At 40.0% G+C, this 16,989-nt stretch overlaps 1 protein-coding gene across 2 annotated transcripts in view; it reads left to right on the forward strand.

The window, feature by feature from the left end:
* upf1 (UPF1 RNA helicase and ATPase) overlaps positions 1-16,989 on the forward strand; it is a 46,890-nt gene that overhangs the window by 1,909 nt on the left and 27,992 nt on the right. The window contains exons 3-11 of one of the 2 annotated variants that reach the window (XM_067452849.1): positions 1,056-1,145; positions 1,229-1,396; positions 4,146-4,326; positions 4,410-4,571; positions 8,151-8,238; positions 8,496-8,594; positions 8,862-8,970; positions 10,534-10,693; positions 10,780-10,898. In XM_067452849.1, the coding sequence (XP_067308950.1) occupies positions 1,056-1,145; positions 1,229-1,396; positions 4,146-4,326; positions 4,410-4,571; positions 8,151-8,238; positions 8,496-8,594; positions 8,862-8,970; positions 10,534-10,693; positions 10,780-10,898 (1,176 nt within the window). The remainder of the gene's footprint in view (positions 1-1,055; positions 1,146-1,228; positions 1,397-4,145; positions 4,327-4,409; positions 4,572-8,150; positions 8,239-8,495; positions 8,595-8,861; positions 8,971-10,533; positions 10,694-10,779; positions 10,899-16,989) is intronic. The other variant, XM_067452850.1, reaches the window with a different exon arrangement.

Consider the following 16,989-nt stretch of genomic DNA (forward strand, 5'->3'; position numbering starts at 1 on the left):
TTTAACGCAGTTCAAAACTCTGGATATTTTACTTAATAACGTGTTAAATATGGATATTTTTTCTTAAAAAACCCATTGATTCACTTCAGAAGCCCTTTATTAACCCCCGTGATTAACCCCGAAAAGTCGTGATGAGCACTGTTATAATGGATGGAGGCACTTTTTTGGGCTTAATTTTGGGCTGCCATTATAAAGCTTGGAAGAGCCAGGACTCAATCGACTCATTCTGTTATATCATCGCTCTGGTTGTAGACTTTGACTAAAACATGATTTTCTCAGCGTTTTGCTCAGTTTTCTTTTTATGAAACTCCCCCACATTCAAGTGTTGATAAAAGAATAATCCATGAGGCTAGAATAAAACAGGTTATTTGTTTGTTTAAAAGCAGAGACTTCTTTTTGAAAATGCATGTTCAGATATTCATAAAAGAAAACAATCTGGGGGCCATGACACTTTTGTAAAAATTATCAAAAATGCTGGTGGCAACTTTAATTTATTATTTTTTTTTAATCAAAAAATGTAGAGGAAGGAGTTAAAAATGACTAAAAGAAAGTATATATTTTCAGATGATGTAACTTGTTGTTGTTTTCATAATTTTAATGTCGTAGAACATACTTTTATATTCTTTACCAAGATTTCTATTTAAAATAAATGTTGTTGTTTTTTATTTTCTATTCATTATAGAATCATGAAAAAAAAGGAATGGTTCCCACAAATTTTTATCATTGATAATAAATGTTTCTTGAGCAGCCAATCGTAATAGAATGATTGCTGAAGGATCATGTGACACTGAAGGCTGGAGTAATGATTAAGCTTTGCATCACATTAATAAATTACACTTTACAAGATATTGAAATGGAAAGGTTATTTGAAATTGTAATATTTCACAATATTACTGTTTTGATTGTATATTTAATCAAGTAAATGCAGCCACGGTGAGTAAGAGATTTCTTTCAAAAACATGAATAAATCTTACGGACCCCAAACTTTTGAACACTAGTGTATTTCGGGGTATACACAAAGCAGTCTGAGCAGTTTTTCCTTTGTATATTTGCAGCTACTGTGGCATCCATGATCCAGCATGTGTGGTCTACTGCAACACCAGCAAGAAATGGTTTTGCAATGGCCGGGGTAACACGTCTGGCAGGTGGGTACACCAATTTGATCAAGTTTGTGTTGTTAAATTCAACATTTACAGGCTGATGTCTGATGACACATTTGTCTTCTCAGTCATATTGTGAACCATTTGGTGAGGGCCAAATGCAAGGAGGTGACGCTGCATAAGGACGGGCCGCTGGGAGAGACGGTTCTGGAGTGCTATAACTGCGGCTGCCGCAACGTCTTCCTACTGGGCTTCATCCCGGCTAAAGCAGACTCTGTCGTGGTGCTTCTGTGCAGGTAAAATTCACCACTCATTTGCAAAATGCTTCATTCTGATTCAGGTCCGTACAGTTAATCTAATCGTGATATAGACTTGTGTCTGTGAATATTAAGTCTCTCTGTGTGAATGAATGGCGCAGATGTACTGTTTCATTTCCCACACACACATTTTAATTGAAATTGTGACAGAAATATATTACTGTTGTACATTAGAGTTAAGCTAAACCTCAATGTACTGCTACTAATACCACTACTAATAATAAATAATTATTATTATTATTTTTAAGAAATAATCACCTTTTCTTCCATGTTAAAACATTAATTTAATTTCTATTTTAATGCCTTAATTTGATTGCCATAAAAAATTAAATACACAACACATTTTTTTTGATTATTAATTTGTAACTTAAAAAAATGGAATTAAGAAATCTTTGAGTTGGTAAAAATAAAACAGAACATAAGAAAAAAATAAAACGTCTTTCATATGACCCTAACTGTAGTTTTTGTTAAACTTTTAATAAATTATTGTTAAATTATGAATTTCATGATTTCAATTAATTATACATGCTTTTTTTTATTGCTAAAACTTAATTTACTCATTAAAATTGAGTCAAAAAATATTTAAAATAGCTAAAACTTAATCAATATTTTTGATTAGGTTGACCCAAATCTGATTGGCTGTCTTTTAGACGTCGTTAAATAAAGGGAGATTTAGTAATTGGTTTTAACAACAACAATACAATTATAATATTACCAAATTCTTTTATGTGTGATGGCACATGTTTACTGAGAATACAATGAAATGGGAAAGTCCCTAAAGTTGCTTGTATTTTCGTTTTTACTCAGTGAAAATGGGTGTAAGAAACTTTATGTACCTCGTGTGCTAGCATAATTGCTTTTGATGTGCTTATGAAAATATATAATATAATATATAAATATATAATATAATTAAAGCTGCAAGCAGCATTTAGCGGGGTTCAAGCTTTTAAGGCCTTTTAAGCACATAGGCATTAAAGACATTAAGTTTTATTTAGCAAGATTTTAAACACTGAAATAATAGATGGAAAAGTCCATTCACAGCCATAATAGGCAATTTACCATAGGAAATGCATGGTTTTTAAAGCTTTTTAACAGTTATAGCGCCACCTATAGTCCGATCTCTTTAAAACCTTTCATGCTTCATCAGCATGTTATGCCACATATACCCAACAATTTTCGTGACGTTTTGAGTTTTCCCTTAGGATTCATAGGCTTTTGAGTGCATTTTGCCACGCCTCTTTTATAAATGGCCCTGTTATAGTCATCCAAATGCAAAAGTTAAACTTTTTTTCAATGAATATTTATCTAGAGAGTCTAGAGAATTGCCCTACCCTGGTTTGGTTCTGATTGGGCAAAAAACCAGGGACTAGTTCGCAAAAGTAGGTTTTTAACATAATTGTGAATATTTAATTAATCATTGGATTGACAGAAATGGTTCTAGAGGCAAAGTTGTTCAGCATGAGGAGATCTATTATATGATATGCATATTTTGTGGATGTGTGCAACACCACGTGATTACAGAGCCATAAAACTCATTAGCGCCAACTAGTGGCCGATTTTTTTCAAAATTCTTACAGACCTCTAGGACCATGAGTCAAACATGCCCACTGAGTTTCGTTTCGATCGACCCCTGTTAACTCCATCTAATAGGTGCTCAAAATTCATTGGCTGATAGCGGTCTTGTTTTTTGAGATACGCCAATGTCCTCATAGATATATATAGTACCTTGAGCCAAGACACTGCATACCAATTTCCAGGTCAATTGGACTAGCAGTCATGTGATTATAGCTATTTTCATGTTTTTTTCACATTATAGTGCCACCAAGTGGTTAATCGTTACAATGTTTTTAACGTGACCTCAATTTGAGTCCATACACATGTGCACCAAGTTTGGTGAAGATATCTCATTTCGTTCTTAAATTTTATAGCCTCTTTAGTAAAATAGGCTCCACCCTGAATGTACATTTTCATGCCCCTATTCGTCCCTGATTCGAAATTTCAACTTTTTCTCAATGAATATTGATATTCAGACTACAGAGAACATTTTGGCACTAGTTTGGTTCCAATCGGTCAAAAAACCAGGGACTAGTTCGCAAAAGTAGGTTTTCGACAAAATTCAAAATGGCGGAAAAATTTGCCTACCGGAAATGAAATCCGAGATATACGTTTTGACAAGGACTCAGCTTTCCAATGATATAAGACACTTGAGTGTGGACCAAACGGTTTAGGAGTTATGAGCCTTTTCGCGGTTTTGGTTGCTGTAGCGCCACCTATTGGCCAATCGGGGTCATACCTTCTGAGGGTCTTCCCAGAGTGAGGACTACCATCTGACAAAGTTTCAACGCTCCAGCCCTTACGGTTTTGGCTGCACAACGCGTTTTACCGGAGAATAATAATAATAAAAACCCTTACAATTACAATAGGGTTTCAGCACTTCGTGCTTGAACCCCTAAATATAAAACTTTTATAATTCATAAAAATCAAATGTGTATATCATTTTAATCAATAAATGCATAAATAATAAAATTACATAAATCATTCTTGCACTTCTTGTTGACTGGTTGAATTATTTTAAAATGCTTCATGAAAATTTTATCACACCACTTGAAGCTGTGAAGCCACAAAATTCGATTTGTTCATCTGGTGCTGGTTTTATCGGAAGCTGTGCTTGTTTTTGAGCTTGTGCTGTCTCTTCGTCTCATGGGTGTGTGTTTGTTTGTGTGTTTAGGCAGCCGTGTGCCAGTCAGAGCAGCCTGAAGGACATTAATTGGGACAGCTCTCAGTGGCAGCCGCTCATCCAGGACCGATGCTTCCTGTCTTGGTTGGTGAAGATCCCGTCCGAGCAGGAGCAGCTGAGGGCCCGACAGATCACGGCCCAGCAGATTAACAAACTGGAGGAGCTCTGGAAGGTACCGTGATTTAGTTCGTTCTTACGGAGTGAAAACACTGCAAACATGCCATTTTGAGCATTATAATTGTATCATGTTTTTAGGAAAACCCAACAGCGACCCTGGAAGATTTGGAGAAACCTGGAGTGGATGAGGAACCACAGCACGTTCTGCTACGCTACGAAGATGCCTATCAGTACCAGAACATTTTTGGGCCGCTGGTCAAACTAGAGGCTGACTACGACAAGAAACTCAAAGAGTCCCAAGTATGAAAATCTTTCTACTCTATAATTCTGTTTCTGTAAAGGGATGTCCAGACCTGATCTCAAAGATCAATATCAGACCAGATTTAACTGATCGGTATCGGCTCTCCTTAGCCTGATCCTTTTAATTACGGTAGCTGTCACATAGGTGGCGGTATGCATCTTCAAGTGGGTTTTTACTAACCACCATTAAAAGCAAAAGAAGCTCAAATGTGCGTGTGAGGTGCGAGAACCACTAAGGTCTGTTCTAGTGGGTCACGTGCATGCTTGATCTTCCGTGTTAAGCATATTTAATGCACACTTTTCACTCAAACCATTTATTTACTGTTTATTGTTATCTGCTGCCAGACTATCTGAGACGTCATTGCCTTGACCGTCATTTTTCCATTCATTTTCTTAAGACATTTAAAACAAATCTATCAATTTTATTTAAAAATATGTAAAATAGTTCTAACCCATGAATAAAACCCACCAGCTCAGAGATTAATCCTAAAATTGTTTGAAAAGTGTTTGAAAATCAAAACAAAGACAAATGCACAGGATTTAATGTCTTTTAAGGAAATTAGCTTCTGTGAATGATTTAATCAAATCCACAATAAGGATGCAATATAAACCTTGACCAAACCATTGTCTCCAAGTATACGATATGTGTTGAAGGTTATTTCAAAATATTTAACGGTTCGGATTTCGGTCCGGATATTGTGCATAATTCTCATTCCCGCAGGTTTCACACTTGTGAGGTGGGAAATTCCTACAAACATTTATTTAATTAGCTTGTGGATTGAATGAGTAAATTTATCCACAGATTATCAGATCAAATCAGTCATTTGAAAACTTAATTTCACAAACAGCGAAAGCATCTCTCCTCTTCAAAATGCGCACCTCGCCTCACATCAGAAATGCACTAAATTATGTCTTGGCAAGTTTTCACATAAACACAGTTGATGAATGTAAACAGACGAGAAAAAAATCACATATATCAGTATATTGGATCTGTGCATTAGCTCTTAAAGTGATAGCAGCCTAATATCCCTGCTGTCTGTCTGTGCCAATAATGTTAATCAAAGAACAAAAGATAGCGAGAATAATTAATCTGTATTTAATTTATAAAATGAAGCATACAATTTATTTAATTTCTGTAGTATAATATATCTCATACGGTCTGTAAACTTTTGCGTTAACAAGGCAATGACTGACGCATTTGTATTAGATTCCAAAGAGCTCCAATATCAGCCGCACATCTGAAAATGAAACCATATCCGTACCGGCTGGGCCGGATCAACACGGAATGGAACGGTTAAGCAACAAGAACGGTTGGGCCGACGGTGGAAAAGCAGCGCATGATTTCTGTTTCTGTGGTAGCAGTGCCGACTATGATTGGATGATTTCTGTTAAGTATTATCGGTTCAGTATACATGATTTTATAAAAATGAAGAATTTGTGGTAGAGCTGCACGATTCTGGATAAACTGAGAATCGGTTCGTTTTTTTGTTCCAAATAGAGATAGCGATTCACATGATTCTGAAGAGACAACTAAATAAAACATAATTTACTAGCGATCTTTACAAAATGTTAATTGCTTAGTAGGGGTTGAATGATTTCAGATTTTTTTTAAAGTCAACATTAATGTGACAAAAGTCGACGTCGACTAGTTGCTGACGACGTCATTAATTAACAAATAAGCCTGAACCTTGAGCTGAGACACGAACACAGGTTTTCTTGTGCACAGGACAGCTATGGCATATGACACAGCGCTGCCCATAAGGTTATTGCTCATACATAACAGCTTTTTTTTAATCAGTTCTTTTATCTTTGGGTCGTTATATTTCTCACAGCTTTCTGCTCGTTTTGAATCAGATATAAAGTAGCCCAGTAATGATTACATGTATATGAATGCATTAGTGAGAGAGCGATTGCATGTGAATTAATTCTACCTGCCAGCATCTCTACTGCTGTGGGTTTTAGTTATCAAGAAATATATGCTAGATCTTCTCAGTTTCTAAGCTATTTTATTGATAAATCATAGAGAAAGTGTTGACAATCACTGAGTGATTCTGTGTGTGTGCGCGATCTCTGCGTGATTTGCGCGCTATGTGTGCGTGTTACAGTGCAGCACGCATTAGTTTAGTACGGTAATTAACAAATTTAATTATTTTAAAATGTGTTGTTGATCAATTTTGAGTATCCAGATGGTATAATCAAACATGTCTTGTGGAGAGCTCTCGGAGGATGCATTTATTTATCATTTTAACTGTTGAAAATGGAGCGTGTGTGTCAGGAAATGGCTTATCATGTTGCGCCCTCTATAGGTCAGCGACTAGTCAACATCAAGCTTAAAGCATCATGACAGAGCATTAAAGTCAACTTGTCGACTAGTCTGTGCAAACCCCTACTACAGACTATTTAAAAATTAAATGATTAAGGTGAATGAATGATTCAATGACTCACACATACTATTTGTTTTGTTTTATTACTGTATGCATCAGTGTTTCTGAACTAATCTCTTGAATGATTCAATTACCTATATTTTTAACGGTCGCTTGTCGCCACCCTACTAATGCTGTAATCGCTGCTCTTTTAATCGCTACTGTAGACATCATTTTTTTCTTTTCTTTCAACTTTTATCTCAGTACTTCTGTGATATGAAGATTTGTAACACTGAAATGATATAATGATACTGTGTGGTTGAAAAGACTGTTTGTGAAGCTGTTTCATATCAAACATGACATTTATCATCATTTAGAAATAAGATCGCGTTGGTGTTTTAATCAAGATCACAGATCGCAATCTTTTAACGATTAATCGTGCAGCTCTAATTTGTGGCTTCTGCTGAAGCATATATCATCTCTTGAGTTCATATGTCTGTCTTAAAATAATACATTGCGTTATTGCACCTTATTTTAAAAAATCTTGATGTTGAGGAAATGGATGGGATTTTTATTTTTGGAACAAGAACATTGCAATTTTTTTCAAGAGAAATTCGATATATGGATGTTCAGATGTGTTTTTGGGTGCTCTTCTCCGTCTTTTTATATTTATACCATATAATACAGTTAAGCAACATCACACAACCAAGTGTGCTGTTTTCCTGAATGCCATCACAACTGAAAATGACACTGATTTCATATGACAGTTCCATAAACAATTAATTAACATTTAGTCACTTACATTTTAGACACAATATTGACTGTTTTTGTTATATTTCAACAGCGAAAATAGTTTCAAACAAAGATCACAGCAGAACCAAAACACGTCTTACAGCTATAGTGTGTGTTACTGAATGTTTAAGTGTTTTTAATTAATCGGTTCATTCTATGAGTGTCGTCACACCCCTATTAGAAAGCGGTCTAATAAGGCAGTTCATGGATTCTTGTCCGTGAAATGCACCACTTCCGGTATTTTGCCGGTTACTCAGCATGGGTTAATTGCAGTAGAGTCTACTCTAATTGAATCCAGGAGTTGTGACAGCCCTAGTTTAAACATCTTTAAAATGTGTCAGACTGCAAGTGTTGAAGCATTTGCTATTTATTCTGCTGCTAATGTTTTTTCTTTGCTTGTCTCCTGTTTTTTTTTTAACCTCAGACTCAAGACAATATAACAGTGAGGTGGGATTTGGGACTGAATAAAAAGCGGATAGCTTATTTCACTCTGCCCAAGACGGACTCAGGTGGTAATATTCACTTTCAACATCTTCTATGTCTACCAGTGGTTCATATCCATCCCATCCCTAACACCGTGTCCCATGCATCCCTCATCGATGTGTGCACGGACATGTCTGCCCGAGTGTGTGTGTGTGCGCGTGCATGTGTGTTTGTGTGGCTGTGTGTGTGTGATGGATACATAGCTCTTTTTTTGTTATTGGACCATAAATTTGCAAGATGTGGTTTATCTGACACACGTTTTCTCTGTGGCGGTGATCTTTATCAGACATGCGATTGATGCAAGGAGATGAGATCTGCCTGCGCTACAAAGGAGACCTGGCTCCACTCTGGAAAGGAATCGGACACGTCATCAAAGTCCCGGACAGCATCCTTTCAGCAAAGATTTCAGGATCAAACTAGCTGTTACACAATGACAACTGTTATTATTAACTACTATTATGTCCTTAGACACGCATTGCTCATACTTAGGATTAATGGTTTGATAAGCAACCACCAAGAACACCCTATCAACTGCACAGCAGCATAATTGAAACCACTCAGTAAATTATAACAACTGCGTAGCAAAATAACAAGCTGGCAACTGTTTTTATGTACAAATGTACGGTTAATTCTTTAACCGAGATTCTCTCAGATTATGGAGATGAGATTGCCATCGAGCTGCGCAGCAGTGCAGGTGCACCTGTGGAGGTTCCGCACAACTTCCAGGTAGACTTTGTCTGGAAGTCGACATCTTTTGACCGGTTAGTCCCACTATCACTTTTTAATACTTTTACTAGTCCATTAAATCATTTCCAGTTGTTTTGTTGCATTTATACAGTGCATGTTTGCTACTTGCATGTTTATTTATATTTTTAATTAGTTTTTATTTTCATATCTTCCATTTTTATTTTCATTTCAAAGTTTGTTTAATACTTTTTAAAATGTCTACATAATTTTTATAGCAACACTTTACAATAAGGTTGTATTTGTTACCATTAGTTAATGCATTAGTTAACATGAACTAACCATGAACAACTTTTTTTGTTCAAAATAATTTTTAGTTAATTTTTGTTAATGTTAGTTAATAAAAATCCAGCTGCTCATGTTAGTTCACAGTGCATTAACTAATGTTTATATTTTCATTCTTATTTCATGTTAACTAATGAACCTTATTGTAGTGTTACTGTTTTTATAGATGTTATTTCTATTTTAGTATTAGTTATTTTTATTACACCAAATTAAAGTTAAAAAAAATGAGGAACTGTTTTTGAAAAGTTTAAATTAGCGTTATTTTATTTAATGTAACATTTTAGTTTAGTTAACCAAAATAATAATAAAATATTTATATTGCACTTTTCAGGCATAAAATGCAGTTCAATGTGCTTTAAATAGAATATATAGTTATATAGTCATATCAATCACAACATCACATTTAAAGGCACAATATGTAAGATTTTTGAATTAAAATATCCAAAAACAACTAGAATTATTAATTTTAGAATTATTAATAAATCTTGTTCTACAGCTCAACACCGTTAGTCTTGTTTTATAAATCTGCTTTTCTTGATTTATAATGATTACCATGTTTTATCATGACTAATATCGTTAGAGCTCACTGCAGTGTGAACAAGTGTCTACTAGTATCCGGCGTGTGAACAAACAGTAGCATTATAACATAACTTTAACACATTTAAATGTATCTAAATGTCAATGCTTCATCAAGCTATACCTTTGTTTTGAATAAGCAACCTATAGTGGCAAAAATTACATATTGTGCCTTTAATAAAAAGCATTTGCATCAAACACAAGGGATAAAAGAAATTAAATGCAACACATACAGTATAAAATAGTAAAAACATATAAAGGAACAACAAAGTAATCAGCTACAACGCATCTATAATAGAAAATGCTAAAACTTACAGGAGACAATGGAAATTTAATCAGTTACTCTGAATTACGCTTAATAAAAGTAAAAAGATACTTTTTTAACTTTCTTTGTAATAGCTTTCCTAATATCTACTAGTCAGTATTTATAATACTATTATAACCCTGGTGTACAATTACAATTAATTTGAGACTCAAGCAAATTTAACAACTTAAATTTTAGTCTATTTTTCAAAAAATGTTATTGTATGACCTCACTAGATGCATATATCACGCATGAGGCTTATTGACTATTTGTATGATATTTCTATGGCTCTAGCTTTAACTCCAGTCCTGATTATTTGTTATTGAAGGAGGATAAACCGATCAATGTTTTTCATCTAAAGATCGATGAGCCTAGTGGACGCGAAGTTCACCTTTTTGTGTGTCATGTTATGTAGAATGCAGAGCGCCCTGAAGACGTTTGCTGTGGATGAGACCTCTGTGTCCGGCTACATCTACCACAAGCTGCTGGGTCATGAGGTGGAGGATGTCATCATCAAATGCCAGCTCCCCAAACGCTTCACGGCGCAGGGTCTGCCAGACCTTAACCACTCGCAGGTACAGAGCTTCCTAAACTCCACTTCACCTCATTCGGTCCTTTGTCTATACGCTGTTGAAACTCAAGTTGTTTTGGAACAATATAGGTTTATGCTGTGAAGACGGTACTGCAGCGACCCCTCAGTCTGATCCAGGGGCCTCCAGGAACCGGCAAGACTGTTACCTCTGCCACCATTGTCTACCATCTGGCCAGACAGGGCAATGGGTAAGACCTGTCCTCTCATGGTAGTGGTAGACATAAACGCCTCAGTGTATTTTTCCAGTATGTTAAACTATTTCAACATGAAATGTAGGTAATTTATTTAAACGGTTTGATCATCCCAAGAATGAAAATTCTGTAATTAATTCCTCACCCTCATGTCGTTCCAAACATGTCAGACCTTCATTCATCTTCAGAACATAAATTAAGATATTTCTAATGAATCCAAAAGCTCTCTGAATCATCTATAGACAGGAATTTACTTAACACTTTCAAGGTCCAGAAAGGCAGGAAAGACATTGTTAAAATAGTCCTTGTGACTCCAGTGGTTCAAATTTAATGTTATGAAGTGACGAGAATACTTTTTGTGTGTATAAAATTAAACTCCGAAGCGCTGTACTGTATTTACAGTGTCAACAGCGTAGGAGACTGACATCGATCAGAAGGAATTGTTGAATAAAGTCTGTATTTTTGTTTGTTTTTTGCATACAAAAAGTATTCTCGTCACTTCGTAACATTAAGTTTGAACCACTGGAATCACACAAACTATTTTAACGATGTCTTTACTAACTTTCTGGGCCTTGAAAGCGGTAATTAGCATAGCTGTGTATGGAGGGGTCAGGATGCTCTCAGATTCATCAGAAATATAATTGTGTTCTGAAGATGAACGAGGGTCTTACGGGTGTCGAATGACATGAGGGTGATGATTCAATGACAGAAATGTCATTTTTGGGTGAACTAACACTTTAATACTTGGGATGCACAATTTAGGAAATAATCTATTTGAGATTTTTCAGCAAAAAATTGAGATGGCGATTTAAAATATGAATTTAATCATCATTTTTATTATAGTAACACTTTTCAGTAAGGTCTCATTAGTTGATGTTAACTAACAATGAGCAACACATTTGTTACGGCATTAATCTTTAACATAAGTTTATAAAAATACAACTGTTCAGTTATGTTAGCGCCTGTCCATTAAATAATATTGAAGTCCCCCTGTAGTCCATAATTTTACCCCTTAAAACTCATCTTTGATCACCAAAATGACATTTAAAAAAAAGTATTAAGTATAGGCTGATTACCTGACTGACTTTGTGAGTTTCTCTCTATTTTTAGCACTAAGTTTAAACTACATAACTAAATAGTAGCATCTCATAACATCTTATTTGTGCATATCTCATTAGTGCAGTATGTTAAAAAAAGTTTATTAAGGGATGCAAGTTATTTTACCTTTGAGCAACGTTGTTGACATCGATAAAAGATGACGCTATTTATCGGTGAATCCAATATCACAAAACTGATACCTGATTATGGGACAATGCTTAAATAAACAATATATCGGTCGATCACTCTTGCTAATATTAAACAAACCATGTTCCCATTCACCATCTCAGACTGCCTTCAGTATCAATCAGTTTCCTCAGAAACACTTTGAACATCAGTGGAGAAAGGCATATAGTTCATCATAACATCGTATACATAATTAATCAGCTTTATTGCTGAAAGTACCTAATGTACAAAAAGTAAAGTACCTTTATTGAAGAAAATACCTAGATAAACTTGTTTCTCAAGACTCGCCTGCCTCAAAGCATTCATAGTTAATATGATTAACCCCCGCCCACACGTTGCCGTTATTGGTTACAAGGTAGTTTGTGATGTCAGCAATTTTAAACCGTGTTTTTGAGACTGTCTTTGGTTCACTGCAGTTTTAAAGAGAAAATACTCAGCAATGGTGTTAACTTTAATTTGCTCGTTTTGTCTGAAAGCATATTAAAACCACCACATAGACATATAAACAACATTAAAAACGTCTCTGGTTACTCAACGTAACCTTAGTTCCCTGAGAGGAGGGAACGAGACATTACGTATGGGGAAACCCTTTTCCTCGAAATGCTGAAGCCTGATTGAATCACTCTATTGCTTTGCAATAGCCAATGGCGTCCTGGCAATCGCCTGATTGGCTGGCCCAGCCACTATAAAAGCGATGTCAGGCGCCAAAAAACCTCAGAATCTTTCGACTGAACGAGAGCTATTGAGGCAATGAGGAGGCGTTTCACACGGCAGTTTACGTAATGTCTCGTTCCCTCCTCTCAGGGAACTAAGGTTACGTTGAGTAACCAGAGACGTTCCCTTATCGAGTCGGTTCCTCGACATTACGTATGGGGAACGTATAAAACCCCGCCGTGTGAAAAGAAAATAGAGTCGGCCCGGTACAACAGAGCCAATGGCGCTTTCGGCTGTAACCACTGGTATCAGCGCGTTCGCCCCTCCCCCTTCAGGTCAGGTATCGGACCTGGTTGAAAACCCTGGCAGAGAGCCAACTCTGCGTTGACACTGTCAGCGTCTCCCTTGTATACAGTCGAACTACGTTGGACTAGTGAATTACAGGGGGTGAATAAGGCAACAAGATGTTGGTGCTCGAATATATAGCCGGCGTGGATAAGCGGGCATAGATAATGGGGATAACACTGAAAATGTGGTTATGACTTAAAGGCGCTATAGAGTTAACTTGACTCTGTATTGTCCCGTGCTGCTTAGACGACCTAGTTGAAACCACGTCTGAAACACGCGCTGGGTTGGGGCGTGTCTTCAGGTGACTCAGTCGTCCAATGGCTTTTCAGCCTTCTCCTCCTGCACTGACAGAACGTGTGGTGCAAACGAGGGAATATCTAAGTTATAAAATTTCGCAAAAGTGTTGTGAGATGACCAGCCTGCCGCAAGGCAAATGTCTTGAATAGACATACCTTTAGCCCAAGCCCATGAAGATGCCAGACTCCTAGTAGAGTGGGCACGCACTCCTATCGGGCAGTCAAGTCCCTGGGAATGATAAGCTAGGCGCACAGCCTCCACAATCCAGTGCGACAGTCTCTGCTTCGACAGCGGGCCACCTTTCCTGGCGCCAGCGTAGCAGACGAAGAGCTGTTCTGAACTTCGAATCTGACTAGTTCTGTCTACATAAGCACGCAGCGCACGCACGGGGCACAAGGCGCACTTCTGTGACGCTGAATCTGAGGTTGGCTCTGTGGAACAAAAAGCTTGTATCGTGACAACCTGGGCCCTGAACGGGGTTGAGAGCACTTTAGGCGTGTAGCCGTGTCTGGGCGTGAGTCTGACCATACAATCGTCTGGACCAAACTGCATACAAGCATTACTAACTGAGAGGGCATGTAGATCACCTACCCGCTTCCCACACGCCAGCGCGAGCAGCAGCGCCGTCTTAAATGAGAGCACTTTCAGTTCGATAGACTCAGCTGGTTCGAACAGTGTGTCAGATAGCGCTCTGAGCACTAAGGCTAGGTCCCATACTGGCATTTGGCGAGGGCGGGGGGGATTCAGTCGCCTTGCTCCCCGAAGAAAGCTCGTTATTAAGGGGTGTTTACCCACTGAACGGCCATCCAGTATACTATGAGAGGCTGCGATAGCGGCCACATAGACCTTCAACGTAGAGGGAGAGCTGCCATTATCCAGACGTTCCTGTAGGAAGGTTAAAACTACGGGAATAGCACAAACCACAGGGTCTTCATTTTTGCTATCACACCAGTGCACAAACACTCCCCATTTCAGTGCGTATAAGCGCCTCGTTGACGGTGCTCTGGACTCTGCTAGCGTGAGCCAGACTCGGTGTGAAGCATCCAACTGGTTCACTCCACACTGATTTTCCACACGTGTAGGTCCCACAATTCCGGCCTGGGGTGCCATATGGAGCCCCTCGCCTGGGACAACAGATCCCTCCTCAGTGGAATTCGCCACGGAGGAGTTGACGACATGTTCATCAGCTCCGGGAACCACGGTTGGTTGGGCCACTTTGGCGCTACCAAAAGCAGAGCGTCCCTCTCCTCCCTGATCTTTTGCAGCACTAGCGGCATTATTTTGACTGGGGGGAACGCGTATTTCTGACCCGTGGGCCAACGGCTCGACAGCGCGTCCCCTTTCAGGGGAGCGGTCGTCAGCGAGAAGTATAGAGGGCAGTGAGTGTTCTCTTCCGACGCAAAGAGGTCTATTTTCGCTTCGCCAAAGATGCTCCAGATCATCTTTACTGTTTGGGGATGCAGTCTCCACTCCCCATGAACAATGCCCTCCCTGGACAGCATGTCGGCTCCGCGGTTCAAGCTGCCCGGTATATGTACTGCCCGGATCGAGAGAAGTGCCCGATCCGTCCACAACAGCAGGCGTCTCGCCAAGCCGTGTAGGGCGCGGGAGCGCATTCCTCCCTGGCGATTGATATACGCGATCACCGCCGTGTTGTCTGTTCTGATCAGAACATGACGGTCCTTCAGAAACGGAAGAAAAACCTGCAGCGCCAGACGAACAGCCTCCATCTCCAAGCAGTTTATATGCCAGCGCTTTTGGTCTCCCGTCCACGTACCGAACGCTGGTCTGCCATCGCAGAGGGCTCCCCAGCCTGACAGCGATGCGTCTGTGGTCACCACTATCCTCCTGACCACCCTGCCCATAGCAGCACCCTGTTCGAACATAGCTGTGCCGAACCAGGGCGTCAAGGTCTCGAGACATGCTCGCGTTATGACAAGGCGTTCTGTCCCTGCCCTCCACGCGTGTGATGGGGCTCTGTTCTGTAGCCAGAGCTGCAGCGGTCTCATATGCAGTAAGCCCAGCCGACAGACGGAGGCTGCAGCCGCCATTAGACCCAGTAGTCTCTGGAACGTTTTTAAAGTGACTGCCCTGTCTCGCACAAACGAGGCCAGTGTATTGTGAATGGACTGGATTCTCTGTGTCGATAAGCGCGCGATCATCGTGCGCGAGTCCAAAACCATACCCAGAAAGGTAATGGATTGGCAGGGCTGAAGCGTGCTCTTCTGCATGTTCACAGACAAACCTAGGCGCGCTAAATGAGCGAGGAGCATCTGTTTGTGTTCCTCGAGCACACTTTTCGATTGAGCAAGGATCAGCCAGTCGTCGAGATAGTTTAGCACGCGCATTCCACTGAGTCTCAGGGGAGAAAGCGCCGCATTCATGCACATCGTAAATGTACGGGGGGCCAGTGCTAGGCCGAAGGGTAACACTTTGAACTGGAATGCAACACCTTCGAACGCAAATCGCAGAAAACGCCTGTGATGAGGGGCTACCTGGATGTGAAAATAAGCGTCTTTCAGATCCACCGCAATGAAATGATCCCCGGGCTGAATGTGCGCCAGGATCTGCTTCACTGTAATCATTTTGAACGATCGTTTCGCGAGCGCTTTGTTCAGCGGTCTTAGATCTAAAATGGGGCGCATGCCCCCGTCCTTTTTCGGAACAAGGAAGTAGCGGCTGTACAGCCCGCACTCCCTCTGTTCCTCGGGTACCATCTCTATCGCTTGCTTCGCTATGAGGGAGGAGATTTCTGCCCGTAACAGTGGGGCGCTCTCTTCCGACACTTCTGTCATAATCACACCGTTGAAGCGGGGTGGTCTGCGAGCGAACTGTAGCGTGTAGCCGCGCTTTACAGTGTTGATCACCCACTCTGACGCCGCCGGTAGCTGTGCCCACGCGCTTAGGTGGTTCGACAATAGTGACGGCGGTGTTCGCTGCGGCGAGGGCGTCGTGCCAGTCGCCGGCAGAGCATCGCTGCTTACAATGACGGCAGGTGATGTGTCTGTGGTCTGACCCACGGAGACATTTAAAAACTCGGGTTGCGCCGAGCTTCCGCTCCGCCAAACATCTCCCGAGGGAGAGGTTTCGCTTATGTCGCGGACAGTAGTTAATGGAGGAAAAGAGCTCTTTTGGTGAGTCATGTAACGTTTTATTGCAACACAATACATTGTATTTGACACAACATTTGAATGCACATTGGGATTCTTTGTTGGCTGCTGAAAGAACTCTGAGCGGGAACGCGCTCTTTTGGCCGCCGGTCCGCTGTCGTGCGCGGGCCGCGCTCTTTTCCTCCTCACAGGAACATCAGGAGCGCTGCTCCTTTTTCTCCGCCTGCCGACCCTGATGATGAGGGGCCGACTTCGCCCCGAAACGGGGTTTCCTGAACTGCCTCTGACGGAGTGGCGGTTCCGGCTCGCGGCGCGGATTCCCGCCCTGGACAGGCGCGCGCCCAGCGTAACCTGCCTGACGTTGAGCCGATGACGATCTGGACCTCGCTCTGGGA

The sequence above is a fragment of the Pseudorasbora parva genome, chromosome 9 (assembly GCF_024679245.1).
Source record: "Pseudorasbora parva isolate DD20220531a chromosome 9, ASM2467924v1, whole genome shotgun sequence".
Taxonomy (NCBI): domain Eukaryota; kingdom Metazoa; phylum Chordata; class Actinopteri; order Cypriniformes; family Gobionidae; genus Pseudorasbora; species Pseudorasbora parva.